This window comes from Crotalus tigris, unplaced genomic scaffold, assembly GCF_016545835.1.
Source record: "Crotalus tigris isolate CLP2741 ecotype Arizona unplaced genomic scaffold, ASM1654583v1 scf7180000024277.1505481, whole genome shotgun sequence".
In the NCBI taxonomy this organism is placed as follows: Eukaryota; Metazoa; Chordata; class Lepidosauria; order Squamata; family Viperidae; genus Crotalus; species Crotalus tigris.
In genome coordinates this window covers 89063-109595 of record NW_024100449.1, presented here as the reverse complement: position 1 = coordinate 109595, position 20533 = coordinate 89063, and the positions used below count along the sequence as shown (strand labels likewise).

Here is a 20533-nt window from a genome sequence, read left to right as displayed (position 1 = left end):
TTTTGATTCTATGTTTCTGCTTATCCAGATTCAAGTGCATGTGCTGATGAAAAGAACAGCATTTAGACTGGAGGCTAAAACATATAAGGAACGGTTGCTGGAATTGGGTATGTCTAGTTTAACGAAGAGAAGGACGAGCGGGGACATGATAGCAGTGCTCCAATATCTCAGGGGCTGCCCCAAAGAAGAGGGAGTCAAGCTATTCTCCAAGGCACCTGAAGGCAGGACGAAAAGCAATGGATGGAAACTGATCAAGGAGAGAAGCAACCTAGAATTAAGGAGAAACTTCCTGACAGTTAGAACAGTTAACCAGTGGAACAACCTGCCTCCATAAGCGGTGAATGATCCAACACTGGAAGTTTTTAAGAAGAGACTGGACAGCCATTTGTCTGAAATGGTATAGGGTTTCCTGCCTGAGCAGGGGGTTGGATTAGATGACCTCCAAAGTCCCTTCCAACTTTATTATTATTATTATTATCGATCATCGCACAGTCAGCCAGATGTTCAGACTGGATTTGGCATTTTGTCTACCTATTGAGTCCTTACCCAGGACCTGGGATAGGCAGATGTGGATGTTTGATGGTATTACAGATATCGTCGCAGGATGGAAGCAGTTCCTAGTAAGGCCGCCTTTTGCAATTGACTAATAGCAAATTTGTCAATGCCAATGGTGTTCAAGTGGTGCTCCAGTTGTTTTGGGATTGCACCCAAGGAGCCTATGACTATTGGTACTACCCTTGCTTGCTTTTGCCACAGTCTTTCTATTTCTATTTCTAGGTCTTTGTATTTTGTTATCTTCTCCAGTTCTTTCTCGTCTAGTCTGCTGTCTCCAGGCACTGCCACGTCCACTATCCAGACTTTTTTGTCTTTCTTATCGACAATTGTTAAGTCTGGGGTGTTATGTTGCAGGTGCTTGTCTGTTTGAATTCTGAGTCCCAGAGCAGTTTAATTTTATCATTTTCTATGACTTTCTCTATTTTATGATCCCACCAGTTTTTGCTTACAGGCAAATGATATTTTTTGCAGATCTTCCAATGCACCATTGTTGCTACTTTATTATTATTATTATTATTATTATTATTATTATTATTATTATTATTATTATTATTATTATTACCCCTTCCCTTTGCATTTCTGTCTTAAGATAGCTCCTCCAAAGTTGCTCAGTCTTTTGATTTTCCTTATCTTATCAAATACCCTGTTTCAAGAACTGCTCCCAAGTTTATGTGAACTTTTACTTTAGATGCACTTTCCTCAATCATTTCCTCTGGGGCTTTTGGAGACCTGGCCATCATCTCAGTGGCAAGGGTGGCTGCGGGAGATAATCACCTTCCCTTGCAATTGCTTGTCATTCACTCGGGGGTGAGAATGGAATCTGTGCTTGCTTCCAAACTGGGAAGAAATAAATGCGGGGATCAGCCTCAGCAGAGAAATGTCAGTCTGTTGTAAAAGCAAATAAAATCCCGGAAAGGTTGGGATCCTTTATCACTGTCAGGGGGATGGTCTGTATTTCCTCTCCGGTGATTGCTTGGCACTTTGTTTAAGTTTGCGGTGATGTTTTTATGAGTGTTTGTAAAATTGATGTTGTTGCCAGCAAAGGAGACCGATGAAGGGGTCTGAAAACAGAAAGCTGGCAGGGAAGCCAAGGTACTTTTTTCTGGGGAAATGAACAGGGGACATACCACCCCATGAGGATCTCCAGAATGGGACGGTCAAGGTTGAATTGCTAAGATGCTTGCCAACCTCTGTCGCTGCTCAGCTTGCCATAGAAACAGGGAGGAGGGAGAGCTTGGGAAAGACAATCACCTAAATATGAGCCAGCCGTGTGCTGCACCTGCCAAAAAGGCCAACACAGTGCTGGGCTGCATTAACAGAGGGATAGAATCAAGATCACGTGAAGTATTAATTGTTGTTGTTGTTAATTGCGAAGTCGTGTCCGACCCATCGCGACCCCATGGACAATGTTCCTCCACGTCTTCCTGTCCTCTACCATCTTCTGGAGTCCATTTAAGTTCACACCTACTGCTTCAGTGACTCCATCCAGCCATCTCATTCTCTGTCGTCCCCTTCTTCTATTGCCCTCAATCTTTCCCAGCATTAGGCCCTTTTCCAGTGAGTCCTTCCTTCTCATTAGGTGGCCAAAGTATTTGAGTTTCAACTTCAGGATCTGGCCTTCTAAAGAGCAGTCAGGGTATTAATACCACTTTACAATGCCTTGGTAAGGCTACACTTGGAATACTGCATCCAGTTTTGGTCACCACGATGTAAAAAAGATGTTGAGACCCTAGAAAGAGTACAGAGAAGAGCAACAAAGATGATTAGGGGACTGGAGGCTAAAACATATAAGGAACAGTTGCTGTAATTGGGTATGTCTAGTTTAATGAAGAGAAGGACAAGGGGGGACATGATAGCAGTATTCCAATATCTCAGGGGCTGCCACAAAGAAGAGGGAATTAAGCTATTCTCCAAAGCGCCTGAAGGCAGGACAAGAAGCAATGGATGGAAACTAATCAAGGAGAGAAATAACCTAGAACTAAGGAGAAACTTCCTGACAGTGAGAACAATTAACCAGTGGAACAGCCTGCCTCCAGAAGTGGTAAATGCTCGAACACTGGAAGTTTTTAAGAAGAGACTGGACAGCCATTTGTCCGAAATGGTGTAGGGTTTCCTGCCTGAGCAGGGGGTTGGACTAGATGACCTCCAAGGTCCCTTCCAACTTTACTACTATTACTATTACTAAGAAACATGAGTTTCAGGAAGCCATCCATGGATTGTGAGACCCAAAATCACCCAAAGCAGGTGTATGGCAGAGAAGGGGACCGTCCCCATAACAAACAGAAAGAATATGATTGGGCAACTTGAACACAGGATGGGTGGAGGTTACCAAAAGCTATTGTTACCTAACCAGGTTTTCTCGTGGGAAAACTAGAGTTGATTTTACTTCTTCGGTGCCAGGATGCACATTCAGTAAAAAGTTATCTCTCTCTCTTTTTTTTTTGTAAGATTTTATTATTTTTTTCCATACATGTAATAATAATTTTTCAACCAACATGCTGTCTGAGTTTAAATACGCTAATACATATTAAATTCCTAATCCTTTATTCTTTCCTCTAACCATCAGTAAATAAGTCCCAAGTTTAAGAATATTCTGTTTCTTCTTTTTTTTTTTTCAGTCTCATAGTCAGTCTGTCCATCTCTGCGCATTCCAATATTTTTTTGATTATTTCTTCATCTGGTGGTATTCCTTCATATGGTATTTTTCCATATTGCGCAAATATTATTGTTGCCGCTGTTATGACGTGTAAAATCAAATATAGGTTTTGTTTGTTAATCTTTTCTACCTAATTAAAAAAAAGTTCAGGTTAAAAATCTACATGTTCTCCCAATATCTTTTCTAACCACGTATGTATCTTTTTCCAATAATTTTTTTTTTGCTTTATCACATGTCCACCACATATGATAGTACGTGCCAGAATTGTGTTTACATTTCCAACATCTGACATATTTTTAAACATTTTTGCTAATCTTGCTGGATATAAAATAGAATTAGAAAAATTGCAAAATCTAGGGGAAAGAAATTCTAATTTGACAATGTCAACTTCCTATAAAGAAAATTTATATAAAAGGTTTTATAGATGGTGCTTGCCACCAGCAAAAGTTATCTCTTATGGCACCTCAGGATCGTAGAGTTTATTTAACGTTGAATTCGCCAGCCGGACGGTTGACAGATGCAAGGGGAAAGCATCCCCTTGCCTTGGCGTCCAAATTTTGGGGAAGGGATGAGGATTATGCTTGCAGATGGGGCCCTGGATTTGGAAGAGAGAGAGAGCAGGAATCAAGGAAAAGTAATGCAGTGTGGGATTTGGAAGCAGGCAAGAGATTTGTGATGGTGATGGACAATGTGACATGTCTATGGAGATTCTCAGTGGTCCAGGTCAGTGGTTCTTAACCTGGGCGATATTGCCCCCCAGGGGACAATTTCATTTTCCAAGGGGGCGATGAAACAAAAAGGGGTGATGCGGGGGTGAAGGAAAAAAAAGGGGGCGATATGGGGGCGATGGAGTGAGAAGTTTTGGGGACACTTTTGAGACTTTTTCGTACAGTGAATCGCTGCATATCTGTCGTACAAAAACATCAGATCACTCGCTATTAGTGGATTGAATTACATAAGATAATAATGAAATACACGTATCACGAAGTTTGGGAATAAAGTGACGGGTGGCACCAAAAATTTTCAAACAGTTGAGATCTGGGAAAAAGACTGGAAATAAATTATTTGCATCGATATGTCCTGATGACAATTTTAAAGAAAACAAAAAAAGTGTTTGCATAAACTGAAAAATTATTTCTTATGTTGTGATTGAGAGGTTATGTTGGTGGAGGGGGGTGATGACAACTTCCTCATTGGCTCAAGGGGGCGATTCTTTCAAAAAGGTTAAGAACCACTGGTCCAGGTCACGATTGTCCCAAAAGTGCTTTCTTTCAGAAGGTGCTTCCTTTGTTTTGCTAGAAGGCATTTCCCTTCTTATCCAAGAAGCTTCTTCAGTTCTGACTGAATGGTGGAGAATGGAAGGATTTATATTCCTTCTAGTCATCTGGTCATTAACCCTCATTCTGAGAGTCGTTGAGGCCACTGGGAGATTTATCTGTGCCCGCAGGATCATATATGAAAAAGGGCCAATGACCACATGACTCCAAGGAATATAAATCCTTCCATATTCCACCATTCAGTCAGAACTGAAGAAGCCTCTTGGATGAGAAGGGAAATGTCTTCCAGAAAAACAAGAAAGTCCAGTTGCCTTTTGAAAGAAAGCACTTTTGGGATGACAATGAAAGATGTAACAGAATCAATGTAGGAGATGACCAGGCTGAGCCAGGGGAGGGAGTCAAACATGTCATTAGTCTCAAATCCCTTCATGCCCACAAGAGATCTAAGTCCAGCCTACCTTGAATTCCATTGACTCTTATCTACTGTCTATTTGCTTTGACCCTGAGTAGTTCATATTCTTGTAAAGAGCTTAAGCTTGTAATAAACCCTTATATACATTTGAACTGCCTGAGTTTGCTGATTTCTGCACTTCCAGAGTTGGAAGGGACTTTGGAGGTCTTCTAATCCAACCCCCTGCTTGAGCAGTAGACCCTATACCAGGGGTCTTCAAACTTGGCCCTTTTATGACTTGTGGACTTCAACTCCCAGAATTCCTCAGCCAGCCACGCATGCCTGGCTGAGGAATTCTGGGAGTTGAAGTCCACAAGTCATGAAAGGGCCATATTTGAAGACCCCTGCCCTATACCATTCTGGACAAATGACTCTCCAGTATTGGAGCACCCACAACTTCTGAAAACCACCCGTTCCACTGATTAATTGGCTTAAGAAGTTAATTTCCTTCCTGAAATCATCCTGAAGTAAACAGACCGTGGCGTACTAGTCTACTTCTGGAGTGAAGTCATTGACCCACATCTTGAGGTGATGGAAGTTTTGTACTTCTTACATATATTTTTTTAAAAAAGCAGTTTTTCATCAAACCCCCCCCCCCAAAAAAAGAAGGAAATAAGCGCTGCAATGAAGAAATGCAGCAGACCAATTTGATTTCAAACAATTATTGATTGAGTCCCTAGCATCTGGCCAATCTATTTTTTTTTTCCCCAACCAGCTTCTGTTAATACAGATTGGAGATTTATAAGCGTTGGGAAACAACTTGACACGTTCCTTTTAGAAGGCTTCCGCCATCTGATTGCTTGAAAATAAGAAAATAAGCTAGAACAGTGGACGAGGATGGAAAGGAAGAGAACAGCTTTTATGTAATTTGTTTCTGGCTTGGGTGACTGAGAAGGAAGTCTCGAAGTCTGAAACATTTCCTGATATTTGGGGTTAGAAAGTTAGAAACTGTCAAAATTAATTTGTCTGTTTGTCTGTCTTTCTGTCTACCATCCATTCATCCATCCGTCCGTCCGTCTGTCCGTCCGTCTGTCTGTCTGTCTGTCTGTCTGTCTGTCTATCTATCTATCATGATGCACCAGAAAAATCAGGAGTTCCAGGCAACTCAAATGCATATAAAGATTTATTGTAAGCATAAGCTCTCTACAAGAATCTGAACTACTAGTGGTTAAGGAAAATTAGCGGGAGTTAAGAGTAGAAAGGAATTCAAGGTGAGCTGGACTTTCTTTCTTTCTTTCTTTCTTTCTTTCTTTCTTCCTTCCTTCCTTCCTTCCTTCCTTCCTTCCTTCCTTCCTTCCTTCCTTCCTTCCTTCCTTCCTTCCTTCCTTCCTTTCTTTATTTCTTTCTTTCTTTCTTTCTTTCTTTCTTTCTTTCTTTCTTTCTTTCTTTCTTTCTTTCTGCTTAATTCCAGGGATCGCGATGTAGGCAGATTTGATGGCCCTCAAGTAATGCTCCTTACTTCTCTGTCTTTCCTGTCTTCTCCAGGGCGGCTGCTATGTCCCATCAGAAAACTGCAGGCAACATGCCCACAAGTGGCATGAAGACCTCTGCCTCCTGCTCCTCAGTGCCCACAGAGGTCTTCGGGGCTACTATGCTGCCATTGCAAAGGAGGTTCCTGGTTTGCCCCAGCTGAAGTTAGGTACGTGGAGGGTTGTGAATTGAGAATGATACACACCATCTATGTCTCGGGCACAGATCAACACAAGGATGGTTACACCTCTCCACCAACTTGCCCAGGGCACATCTTTTAGCTCAGTGTCAGACTTGTCCCAGCTTGAGCATTTAGGAAAGAAAAACCCTTGACTCCATTTTTGAAGTGAAAGGTTCACTTTTGCTAAAGTCAAATGGTTACAGCATAAGCAAAGCTGGATCTGAATAGAATAGAATAGAATAGAATAGAATAGAATAGAATAGAATAGAATAGAATCTTTATTGATAATGAAGAGAAAAGAGAATCTTTATTGAATAGAATAGAATAGAATCTTTATTGATAATGAAGAGAAGAAAAAAGAGAATCTTTATTGAATAGAATAGAACAGAACAGAACAGAATAGAATAGAATAGAATAGAATAGAATAGAATAGAATAGAATAGAATAGAATAGAATAGAATAGAATAGAATAGAAGCTGGAAAGGACCTTGGAGGTCTTCTAGTCCAGCCCCCTGCTCAAGCAGGAGGACCTATACCATCCCAGACAGGTGATTGTCCAGTCTCTTTTTAAAAACCTCCAGTGATGGAGCACCCACGATTTCTGGAGGCAAGCTGTTCCACTGGTTGATTGTCCTCAACTTCCTGTCAGGAAGCTTCTCCTTAATTCCAGGTTGCTTCTCTCTTTGATCAGTTTCCAATCATTGTTTCTTGTCCTGCCTTCTAGTGTTTTGGAAAATAAGCTGAACCCCTTCTCTTTGTAACCACCTCTCAAATACTGGAATACTGCTATCATGCCTCCCCCCCCAGTCCTTCTTTTCTCTAGATTAGCCAAACCCAAATCCTATAACTGTTTTTTATGTTTTAATCTCCAGGCCTTTAATCATCTTAGTTCTTCTTCTTTGCACCTTTTCCCTAAATCTCAATATCTTTTTTGTAACGTGGTGACCAAAACTGGATGTGGTATTTCAGGTATGATCTTACTAAGGCTTTATTAAAGCGGTACTAGTACTTCATGTGATTTTGATCTATGCCCAGTTTATACAGTACAACCAAGGATAATATTAGCTTTTCTGGCGGCTGCCACACACTGCTGGCTCGTATTGCCTGAACAGGAGGTCATCTAATCCAACCCTCTGTCTGAGCAGAGGGTTGGATTAGATGACCTCCAAGGTCCCTTCCAACTCTGTTATTCTGTTCTGTTCTGTTCTAGATACTTCAGTGATTGTATGCTAGGACTCCAAGATCTCTCTCATGGTTACTGGTTTTGAGCCCGGTTTCCTTCCCAATCTCCTCTCCCATTTGCATTTTATGGCAGGATGCCAGCTAAACAAAGTATGAAGGTGGCAGACCTGACACTCAGTTTCTTCCCTGGTTTAAAACCCATTCATACTGTGTTGAGCATTCCCAGTGAAAAAAGTAACTTATGACCATTCTTCACATTTATGACCATTGCAGCATCCCCGTGGTCCTGTGAGCTTCTCGTTCTCCTCCTCCTCCTCCTCCTCCTCCTCCTCCTCCTCCTCCTCCTCCTCCTCCTCCTCCTCCTCCTCATCCTCCTCCTCCTCCTCCTCCTCTTCTTCTTCTTCTTCTTCTTCTTCTTCTTCTTCTTCTTCTTCTTCTTCTTCTTCTTCTTCTTCTTCTCCTTCTCCTTCTCCTTCTCCTTCTCCTTCTTCTTCTTTAAAACCCATTCATACTATTTTGAGCATTCCCAGTGAAAAAAGTAACTTATGACCATTCTTCACATTTATGACCATTGCAGCATCCCCATGGTCCTGTGAGCTTCTGCTCCTCCTCCTCCTCCTCCACCACCACCACCACCACCTCTTCTTCTTCTTCTTCTTCTTCTTCTTCTTCTTCTTCTTCTTCTTCTTCTTCTTCTTCTTCTTCTTCTTCTTCTTCTTCGTCTTCTTCTTCTTCTTCTTCTTCTTCTTCTTCTTCTTCTTCTTCTTCTTCTTCTTCTTCTTCTTCTTCTTCTTCTTCTTCTTCTTCTTCTTCTTCTTCTCCTCCTCCTCCTCCTCCTCCTCCACCACCACCACCACCACCACCATGACTACCACCACCACCACCATTACCACCCCACCACCTTCTCTTTTACCACTTTGGATGTCAAGGGAGATAAAAAAGTTCTGATTTTTGCTCTTCTGCCAGCCTCAACCATTGTTCACTGAAGTTGTTGTACTCTGTCTATGAAAGTGAATAATTGAATAAATTAATTACCAAAGCCCTAAATTATTATCCTGGAATAAACAGATAAGTTTCTCCATATCAAGGCATCTATCATAATAGGAGATATCAGGTAAAGAGATTACAGATTCTATGTTAAGGAGGAGATTTTGTGTCTGCTCAGTTTTGGGGGCCATTCCCCAATTGCTTATAGGTAGAACAATTAATGGAGGTGTTATGTGTTCCTGGCCACCTCTCTTCGTGACCAGAGGCCAGCTCGCCTGACCAATAACCAGCCAAGACACAGTGAAGGCCTTTTGTTTCATTTATCGCAATGCGGAGAGAGAAGCTATCAAAGCTTGGTTCTCTCCAAAGTTTCAACCCAAAATATTCCCTTCTTTATATAGCCCTGTCCCAGCCGCCACATCCCTCCTCTTTCCCCATTGGCTGAGGTACTATGAGGTTACACTCTTCGCAACTGCCTCCTACATATTTCCTGCTACGTACTAAATCATACATCACATGTACATTAAAATTAAGAGATAATTTACAGTATGCAAGGTGTGTCAATTAATATTAATCAACTAATTGCACATGCTCAGTTGCCTGAGTTCTGGCCCCTTTTTTATGACTTCTTAGAAAAATAGGTTCTTTCCTGTTTTGCTAGTTATCTTCTCTTACAGCTCCTTTTCCCATTCTGAAGACCCAGATAATTTTTGCCTATGTGTTTCTCTTACATCCTTCCTTTATGCTCTCCTTTCCTCTTTCCCATCTATTATAGTTTTTGGTAAGCTTGCTTGTCCAGGCAGTAAGTTTCCACTGCAACAAATTCAATTTTAAATTTCTCTTTCAATTTTTGAAGACCTTTCCTTTACTTCTATTAGAGGTAACATATTCGTATTGTTTCAAGTGTTCCTTTGAAAAATGACCTTCAGTTCTACTCTTAATTATGCAGGAGTTGTGCATTTCTCAAAGACAACATTTTGACATCTTATTTGGCAATTGTTAAGAAGCTGTCAGATCTAAACCAAAATATGTCATCTGAATATCAAGTATTTCAACTTTGGTGATTACACCCCCCCCCTTCTCTCTATCTAGCCTTCCATGTTCTAATTTCGAAGCAGGAAATCTACTTTTAAGGCACCATGCTATTGCTTAAGTGGGTATTTTATAACCACATTTTAAAGTTTAAGCCAGGGGTCTTCAAACTTGGCCCTTTTATGACTTGTGGATGTCAACTCCCAGAATTCCTCAGCCAGCGTGCCAAGTTTGAAGACCCTTGGTTTAAACAAATGATAAAAATGAAGATTCCCCACAAACCAAGTTTTCTTTGTTCTCTGTGCGGTTTGCTTGGGAACAACTTGGAAGCAGTTTGCCATTAATTTTTTCCTGTCTTGGGATTTTTTTGTTTCTGACTAAATATGTCAGAATCTACTTAACCTTTTGTGATCAGCCAAGTGCATCTACTTTGCTATTGGGAAAAAAAGAGAGAATCAATGAATTTCTCATTTGCATGATTTTATCTGTGAAGAATCTTATGGTTTCTCTAATTCCCTAATTGTGCTTTGCCAAGATTTGACCATCCCCCCCCCTCTTTCTTGTGTTTCCGTTCATTGTTTTTGTCTCAGATAATCAACCTTCCTATTCTTTTTTTTATTTTTAGAAGATCTTGCTGTGGAACAGACACTATCACAACTTTCTGAAGAGCTGCAGGTATTTCCAAATGACTAACACCAGGAAGTAGTGTTAACGTCAAATGCAAAAATACAATAAGGTGTATCCTATTAATTTTAACACAAACTTGGGGACGGTTTATTTTTAGCATGGTCAAATTTATTTCCATTCATTTTAGCCTACTTTTATTCATTTCTGTTTTGTTTTGTTTCGTTATTTATGTCTTGTCATTAATATTGTCGATATATATATATATATCCTTAATTATGCTAAAAATACGAATCCCAGGTATACTCATATTCAAGAAGATAATCGAACACCCGGATAAAATAGAAACAAAATTGTTTTAATACACTTAGCTTTCGTCAGTTAACTGCCAATGTTCTCAGAGTAAAAATGCCAGTGTTTTGGGAGCTTGCTTATAAAGCCGCCCATTTTTGCGCTCTGTTCATGGACCGAGTTACCGGTCTATCCTCCCCAATTGGCCATATTGTTTCTAGCTGTCCCGCATCAGTCAGCTGACGAAAGCTAAGTGTATTAAAATAGTTTTGTTTGTATTTTATCCAGGTGTTCGATTATCTTCTTGAATATATATATATTGAATATATATATATTCTTGAATATACATATATATATATATATATATATATATATATATATATATATATATATATATATATATATATATTTTCTGAGGTTTTCGCGGGTGTTTGTATGTAGGTCTTTGGTTGTTCGGGTTTTCTCCCGCGTAAAATTGGAAGTGTCTTGGCGACGTTTCGACGAAGTCCCATTCGTCATCTTCAGGCTGGTGCTTTCAGCTTCGTGCCTCGAGCAGCAATGTGTGGTCTTAGCTGTTTCTTCCTTTTAACTGCCAGTGGGGGTCTGAACTGATTGGGTGGGAGCTTGGCTGTGTTCTGATTGGGTGGAGGTGTGTTCTGAATGGTTAGGGGCTTGGCTGTGCTCTGATTGGCTGGGGAGTGTTCTGTTTGGTTGTGCTCAGGTTAGTCTGAGTTGCAGAGGGGTTTAAGATTTTGGGCTGCCTTGCTATTTTCTGGCTTCGCGTTCGTGGTCGTGCCTCCTCTTCATGGAGGGTGTCAGTTTGCTTCATGTATGGATTGGAGGGGTTTAGAGTGGCTAATGAACAAGCGAGATGATACCTCCCGCCTACAAGCCATTTGGAAACCCGTCCTTATTGACAAACGACTCCCTAACACAAAAAATGATACCAGACCCACACTCACAAAAACCACACAGGATGTCACCACCACACATCCACGCAAAAAACAAACCCAAAGCCACGCCGATGACAAGGCACGACCACAAACCAGAAGCCAGACCACAGCTGCATCATTAGCATCATTAGGAAGTACAGCTGCACATTGCTGGCTGATATTTTAGTGGACAATAATTTAAATATGAGCCAGCAGGGTGCAGCAGCAGTCAAAAAAGCCAACCCAATCCTAGATTGGATTAACATAGGGATACAATCAGATCATGTGAAATATTAGTCCTGCTTTATAAAGCCTTAATAAGACCACACTTATTGCATCCAGTTTGGTCACCATATTATTAAAAAAAAAAAGTGTTGAGACTCTGGAAAAAGTACAGAAAAGAGCAACCAAGATTGGGCTGAAGAGTGGTGGCAGGAACTAGGTATGGTTAGTCTAGTGAAAAGAAGGACTAAGGGTAACATGATAGCAGTGTTCCAATATTTGAGGGGTTGCCACAAAGAAAAAAGGGGGGGTGTCAGTCTACTTTCCAAAGCACCAGAAGGCAAGACAAGAAACAATGGATGGAAACTAATCAAGGAGAGAAGCAATACAGAACTAAGGAGAAATTTCCTAACAGTGAGAACAATTAACCAGTGGAACATCTTGCCTTCAGAAGTTGTGGGTGTTCCATCACTGGAGGTTTTTAAGAAGATTCTGGACAGCCACTAGTCTGAAATGATATAGGATCTCCTGCTTGAGCATGGGATTGGACTAGAACTCCCCAAGTCCCTTCCAACTCTATTATTCTGTTATTCTGAAAGCCTGCATAGTCCTGGGAAAGAGTGTTGGATTGGGATGTGGATGGTCTGTTTGAATCTATTCTACACCAATTTGACCCTGAACTTTAAGTCACTGTTCTGTTATTGTAGCTACAGGCCTTGTGAACAACCATGGAGGAAGTGTGGAGACACTGAATAGCACATTTCTTTCCCACCTTCCATAAATATTTTGCACCTGCCATGCCACCCAATTCACTCAATTAATCAGTGAGGCAATATTTTGGCTAGTTGCTGATTTTTTCCCACAAATAGGAGAGCTCAATAAGGTCAGAATCATGTGAACAATTCCTTCTAAAAAGAACGTACAAAAACAGAAATGTAGAGGCTGAGAAGTTTTTCATAATTCTTAGGAGCCAATTTTGATAGTGGGACCAACTATAACATCTAAGAAAGGCTTTAGAATTTGATGATGAGGGTGAAAATGATGGATCGTTCTTTTTTCTATATAGTGATCATCATCGTCATACAAGGAACGGTTGCGAGAATTGGGTATGTCTAGCTTAATGAAGAGAAGGACGAGGGGGGACATGATAGCAGTGTTCCAATCTCTCAGGGGCTGCCCCAAAGAAGAGGGAGTCAAGCTATTCTCCAAAGCACCCGAAGCCAGGACAAGAAGCAACGGGTGGAAACTAGTCAAGGAGAGAAGCAACCTAGAACTAAGGAGAAACTTCCTGACAGTGAGAACAATTAACAAGTGGAACAACCTGCCTCCAGAAGCGGTGAATGCTCCAACACTGGAAGTTTTTAAGAAGAGACTGGACAGCCACTTGTCCGAAATGGTGTAGGGTTTCCTGCCCGAGCAGGGGGTTGGACTAGATGACCTCCAAGGTCCCTTCCAACTTTACTACTACTATTATTATTATTATTGTCATCATCATCATTGTAATCATCATCTTTGTCATTGTCATTGTCATTGTTGTTATTGTCATCATCATCATCATCTTTGTCATCATCGTCATTGTGATCACCACCATCATTGTCACCATCATCATCACCATCACCAGAAAATGTTTGGCCTCATAAAAATCCTAATATATTATACAGAGAAATTAGCTGTATAATCATACTTTATCTTACAGCATTGTGCATCGCCATCTAATGGTTAATTTGTAAATGGTTACAATTGCATGCACTGCAATATCCAAAAATAAAGATTCGATAGCCTACCAATATTCACATCTTGTTCTTGGAGTGGCTGTGCAATTTATTTATGGCCTGTGAAGGAAAGAGTTGACAATTGAGTGATTATTCCCCCCCCCCCAACAAAAGTAGCAAAAATGAAGCCAAAGCCAAAGAGAGATTAATCGGTCAAGGGTACCTGGGAAAACATTTGGAAAAAAAATGACAAATTGTGACAATAAGCCACATTTTGAAAGGGGGTGTGTGATTTTATGCTTTGCAAACCTCTTCAGAGCAAAATGAATGAGAAATGAATGAATGTGAAGAAAAAAAAACCTGTTCAGTTATTGTTGAGAGTTTGGAAAAAATTCAGAGAAGAGCAACTAAGATGATCAAAGGCCTGGAGACTAAAACATAAGAAGAACAGCTGTGGGGCTTGGGTTTGGCTAGTCTAAAGAAAAGAAGAAATAGGGGAGACATGATAGCAGTGTTCCAGTATTTGAGGGGCTGCCACGAAGATGAGGGGGTCACGTTATTCTCCAAAGGACCAGAGGGCAGAACAAGAAACAATGGTTGGAAACTGACAGAGAAGCAATCTGGAATTAAGGAGAAACTTTCTGACAGTGAGGACAATTAACCAGTGGAACAGCTGGCCTCCAGAAATCATGGGCTCTCCATCACTGGAGAAGAGACTGGACAATCACCTTCTCTGACATAGTGTAGGTTCTCCTGCTTGAGCAGGGGGCTGGACTAGAAGACCTCCAAGGTCCCTTCTAGCTCTATTCTATTCTATTCTATTCTATTCTATTCTATTCTATTCTATTCTATTCTATTCTATTCTATTCTATTCTATTCAGAATAGAATTCTTATTGATTCTCAGAAAAGAAATTGATAAAGGGAATAAGATTCAGTTATGGGATGTTCTGCATAACTATGGCATTAAACATTCGTTGAACATTTGAGAGAAGTAAGTGGGGCTAAAAGAAATAAAATGCTTAACAAATAATAGAATATGGAGCAAGATGTCAGAACAGAATTATAATGCCCTCTGGTTATCTTATGGTTTAATAATGGATAAACATAATGAATGCTTTTGGAGATATTAGAAAACATTTACAAATACAGATGTGTTTGTCCTGTTGTACTGCTGTGTGCAAATAACGCTCTGCTGTTAGCCAAGTATCCAGGATCTTTGCAATTAGTCTTAATTTTAATGAAGTAGGGAAGTGTATGAATCTGAAAATTCAGAGACAAAGGAAGTTCTATTTTCAGAGAAAATAGAGTGAAAAACTGCATGCATGTGGTATATAAATGGCAAGAAAGAAAGAAAGGAAGGAAGGAAGGAAGGAAGGAAGGAAGGAAGGAAGGAAGGAAGGAAGGAAGAAAAGAAAGAAAGAAAAAAGAGAGAAAGAAAGAAAGAAAGAAAAAAAGAAAGAAAGAAAGAAAGAAAGAAAGAAAGAAAGAAAGAAAGAAAGAGAAGATGAAGTTGTGTTCTTAATAAATGGAATAGTGGATGGAAAATGACAAATTAAGTGAAATCTGGCTCAAAAACAGTAATTGTTGGTTAATTGTTCTCAGCATTAGGAAGTTTCTCCTTAATTTCAGGTTTCTTCTCTTCTTGATTAGTTTCCATCCATTTGTTCTTCTCCTTCCCTCTGGTAATAAGGTGTGGTCTTACTAAGATTTTATAAAGCAGCACTAATACTTCATGTGATTTTGATTCCACACTTCTGTTTATACAACCAGGATTGTATTAGCTTTTTTGGGGTGCTGCTGCTGCACACTGCTGGCTCATGGTCAAACGATCGTCCGCTAGGACTCCAAGGTCCTTCTCATAGTTACTGTTTTTCATCCAGTTCTTGCCCTAATCTGTACTTGTGCCTTTGGTTTTTCCCGCTTAGGCATAAAACCTTGCTTTTCTCCACATTAAATTTCCTTTTGTTGGATAGGGCCCATTGTTCAAGTCGGTCAAGATCTTTTTGAATCCAGAGCTTGTCACATTTTGTCACCAGCTGTTCTTTACATTGTCTTTCATCCTTCTAGATGCTGAATAACTCAGAAAAGATAGCAGAGCAGATCAGCAAAGATCTTGGATGGCTCTGCTCCCACCTTTTAGCCCTGTGGACCCAATTTTTGGCAATTGTAACCCTGCATCCTGACGTCACAACATACCTTCTTCAAGAGCATCACACACTAAGGGTAACTTGCAAAATACTGATGTGCCCAATCTAGAAGAAGAAAGTGATATGTGATCGGTTGAAGTGTATGGGGTTAATTTGAGGCTACTATGGGATTGCTTTATGATACAAAGCTGAGAGTCAATTTCCTTTAGGTCAGTGGTTCTCAAACTTTTTAATGCCGCGACCCCCAACCGGTCGTAAGTCGAGGACTACTCAACCAGTCGTAAGTCGAGGACTACTCAACTGGTGCAGCACCGTTTGCAGACTGGGACTTTTGGCGGGCTCAGCAGGGCAGAGACAGCCTGGACAATTCCTATTGGCTTTTGAAAGCCAATAGAATTAGACTCTATTCAAGAGAGTCTATTCTATTGGCTTTCAAAAGCCAATAGAATAAAAGGAAGTAGCACAGCTAAGGAAAAGGGGGGGGGGAAATGGCGGACTGTGTTGTTTGGCGACCCCCGTGAAATGGTCGTTCAACCCCAAATGGGGTCCCGACCCACAGGTTGAGAACCACTGCTTTAGGTGTCTTATATAGACCCTTTCTCCTTCTGTTATTGATCGTTAAAATTGTTTAGTATATTAATAAATTATTATCCTTAATCAAATACATGGTTTAACAGAAATTGTTCTATTGTTTCAATGTCAACTGGAAAAATTCAATTGTGCAAAGTTTAAAGGGGTGACAACTTTCATCAAAATAGTTTTTTAAAAAAGAAATTTAAAAAGGACAAAATGTTTACCCTTTGTAGCACCTATGTGGTTAATTTATTCAGTATTGTTTTGAACTCAAGTTGGCTTAAAGATCGATTCCATCAGAATAACAGAATTTATCTAAGTTACTTTGTTTATTTTATTTGATAATACAAACAACCTGCCTCCAGAAGCAGTGAATGCTCCAACACTGGAAGTTTTAAAGAAGAAACTGGACAGACATTTGTCCGAAATGGTATAGGGTTTCCTGTCTGAGCAGGGGGTTGGATTTGATGACCTCCAATGTCCCTTCCAACTTATTATTATTATTATTATTATTATTATTATTATTATTATTATTATTATTATTATATCAATAAGACAGATGGGCACAGGGACTCTTTTCTTAAGAATCTTAGCTCTCTTAACTGACTGCAAAAAAAATCACGAACATAACTTTCATGAGGGAATGGAACAAAAATAGAAATTCTTTACTTTCTCTAATAGCTCAATAAACTTTTTTTAGACTTGGCAAGCAAGTAAATAAAGATTAGGCAGAAGTTAGGCACATCAATAACCAGAGGAGACCATGAGGAAAGTAGCAAGAGGGTAGTGAGAAAAAAAAAAGAGCTGGTTTGTGTGGGAGGATAGGAGGCATCATGGCCCACAACAGAAACACACTTTTGCACAGAATAGAACAGAACAAACAGAGTTGGAAGGGACCTTAGAGGTCTTCTAGTCCAACCCTCTGCTCAGGCAGGAAACCCTATAGGATTTCAGATGAATGGTTGTCCAGTCTCTTCTTAAAAACCTCCAGTGATGGAGCATTCACAGCTTCTGGAGGCAAGCCGTTCCACAGGTTGATTGTTCTAACTGTCAGGGAGTCTGCAAAGCTGCTTGTGAACTGTTTTTGAATTAGGAATAGCCCCAGCATCCATAGCTTATATTCACTGAATATCGATATGGGCTTAGTTAAAAAAAAAAAGAGCAAGATTTTGAGATGCACTTGTCCAAACAAAAAGAAAAAAGTTTAGAAAAATGAACAACAAGGTTTGATTCTAGGCAGATGAGTTACATGAGGCAGGACAGCTTGCTTTGATGATGATGATATCCATTACCGTATATTTCTCCACTAGGTAAAGAGATTTTCGGAGGCCTTCTTTTATGCAGAACATGAAAAATGTGCTGCAACAACTTTCCAGGAGAGCCTGTATGTAATTTTCAGTGTCTTCTTTCCATATCTCATCTCCTCCTCCTCCTCTACTTCTCCTCCTCCTCCTCCCCTCTTCCTCCCCTCCTCTTCCTCCTCCATATCAAATATGAATGTTCTTTATTTTTTCTAAGGAAGAACTGGTGCAAGAGGGTTCAAGGAAGAGAGAAGGGGTCCTTTGTGCTCTCTGAGCTTGGCTGTTTCCTTGCAGATGTTTTATTACCCAATGATGATGTTATCTAGTTTGGGTAATGAAATGTCTGCAAGAAAACGAGGAAGCTCAGAAAGCACCAAGGACCCCTTGTGTCAACCCTTATTTCTCCTTTGTTTAAAGAGAGGAGGCCCCTAGTGATTCAATTTTGGTTTTACACGAAGGGGAGAACAACTGGTTCAGGGTAGAGCTTCCACAGAGCATGTGAAGTTCTCCTCTTTCCATCTTCACTTCATGGTTGAGGGCAAACAAGGGAATGATGGTGAGTCATGAATGATGCCTTGAAGATCTGTTGGACAGACGGATCAAAGTGAGAGACGCTAAAGAAACCTACCGTATATTCCAGCGTATAAGACGACTGGGCGTATAAGACGACCCCCAACTTTTGAGAAGATTTTCAGGCTTTAGAAAGTCATCTTATACGCCAGAAAATACAGTACAATATTGAATTTCTGTTTCTAGATGAGCACAATAGGAGCTCCTTTGCTGCTAGAAAGCTTTGTCCTGTTAGTGCTTATTTCTATAAAAAAAATAGGGCTGGCCACTAGGGGGCAGATTGGTTTTAAATTCAGAGAACAGCTACCCGTATATTCCTGCATATAAGACGACCGCTGACTTTTGAGAAGATTTTCAGGCTTTAGAAAGTCGTCTTATACACCGGAAAATACGGTACTTCTTTTCCCTAAGGCTTTCTCTTGGGATAGTCACCACCAAGCTCCACATTCCATAATATAAGATTCATTGAGTGTTTAACGGGAGAAAGTTTTGGAAAATTTTACACAATGGGCACCTATTTGGTCTGATTTAATAAGAGTAAACTGAAGAGGTGACAAAGAGGAAGTTTCACAGAAGCTTTCTACAGCTGACCCTGAACTGTTCTACCATTGGCGGTAGAAATTATTTCAACATTGTCCTAGAAGCCCTACCGTAGACATAATATTTAAAGAATAAAAACAAACGAAAAATCATTTTAATCCACATTTCATTCCACTCCAAAAATGTTAAACACAACATGTAGCCAATCCAAATGTTATTTATCTCTGCTTTAAATTGAACTATTGGTATCAGATGTGAAGAATCAGCACCATGCATTAAGCCAGTGGTGGGATTCAGCTGGTTTGCACTGGTTTGGCAGAACAGGTAGTTAAATTTTGTTGAGTTTGGAGAACTGGCTAAACCCACGCTGCTTCTGGAAGTCCATTCTAGATCTCAGAGGCCTGGAGGAGGCCTCCCAGGCCTAGAATCACCCACAGGAAGTGCATGGATGTCACTTCCGGAAGTCTGTTCTAAGCCTCAGAGGCCCAGGCCTGCATCCATGCAGAGAACTGGTTGTTCAGATATTTGAATCCCCCCACTGCATTAAGCTCTAGATAAGCTGGTTTATTGTTCATGCCTATACAGAAGAATCTGTTCAATTAAAAGTCAGCACTAAACTGATGATAGATGAGGCTCAATGGAATTCAAGAGGGCTTGGACTTAGACCATTTGTGGGAACGTAATGACTTTAGGCTAAGTCTTTTCTTGACTCCTCCCCAAGGCTCTGCCTGTTCTTCTCCTACAATTGTCTCCTAAATCATGTGTATTCCATGGAGAAGACAGTAGCGCTTCCAGTGAAAGTGTGAAGTTCTCCTTTTTTTCCCCCAACTCATTACTTCATCCTTGTTGCTCTCCACTCATTTCTTAACTTCCAATAGAACTGTCACCTTCAAAAATAATTAATTATGGAATTATTGAAAACTAGTTGGAAATCAATAGGTGAAGAGGGAAATATCCCTCTCCCCAAATAGAAGAAAAAAATAATGTTGATGGTGAAAAGCTACATTTTGATTTTCTCCATCTCCTTCCCAACAGCATCCAGCATCATAGCCAGATTTCAACAGAAGTTCGATATTCTGAGTATTTGACCCGTATGCCGCCTCTCCCTGTAGAATGCCTGGACATTGATGGAGACTGGAGCACACTACCAATTATCTTTGAGGACAGATACGTTGATTTCCCTTATCAAGGTGGGCAAGGGTAGGAGTTCCTTTTAATTGCTGGGAGCTTTCAGTGTTAGCACAGAATGCACCATTCCAGCCATCAGAACTGTGAAATGCTACAGTTATTTTAAAAAAACTGCTATTTGTGAGTCTGAATTGTCAAGCCACATGTGTGAGAAAGCCAATGGTGTCTGTGATGGAGAGATGTGCTTGGTTCTACCTTCATATAGGGAATCTAGTGCATGATTACAAAGGGAAAGCATGCCCAAAGAAAGCAAGAGCTTTTCAATCATTCTAGATGTCCAGACATGGATTCATGGATTTTTGTCACAGGAAAGCAGATTCCAAATTAATGTTGGGAAGATTTTTTTTTTTTTTAAAGGGTGAGAGCTGCTTGACAGTGAAAGCAATTATCTACATCCCATTCTGTTTCTGGGGAGGCTATGCAACCATCTCTCATGGATGCTTCCTTTTTTTATTCCTGCTTTATGATTCTATGTGCAATTATGGTTTGGGCTGTATTTGTGTATGTGTGTGCAATTATGGTTTATGTGCAATTACACTGTTCCACTTGGGAAAAGAAGCAATATTCAGTTCAAAGTCAACAGGGCCTAGAATAGGATCAATTTTCTTATGCCTAAGGCTTTATTTTTTTATATTTATTTT

General features: G+C 40.2%; 1 protein-coding gene across 2 annotated transcripts in view; it reads left to right on the top strand.

Annotated features, from left to right (window-relative positions):
* FAM135B (family with sequence similarity 135 member B) overlaps nt 1-20533 on the top strand; it is a 129196-nt gene that overhangs the window by 92898 nt on the left and 15765 nt on the right. For both annotated transcript variants that reach the window (XM_039323550.1, XM_039323551.1), the window contains 5 exons: nt 6425-6578; nt 10417-10466; nt 15641-15796; nt 17604-17677; nt 19740-19894. In XM_039323550.1, coding sequence (XP_039179484.1) covers nt 6425-6578; nt 10417-10466; nt 15641-15796; nt 17604-17677; nt 19740-19894 — 589 coding nt within the window. The remainder of the gene's footprint in view (nt 1-6424; nt 6579-10416; nt 10467-15640; nt 15797-17603; nt 17678-19739; nt 19895-20533) is intronic.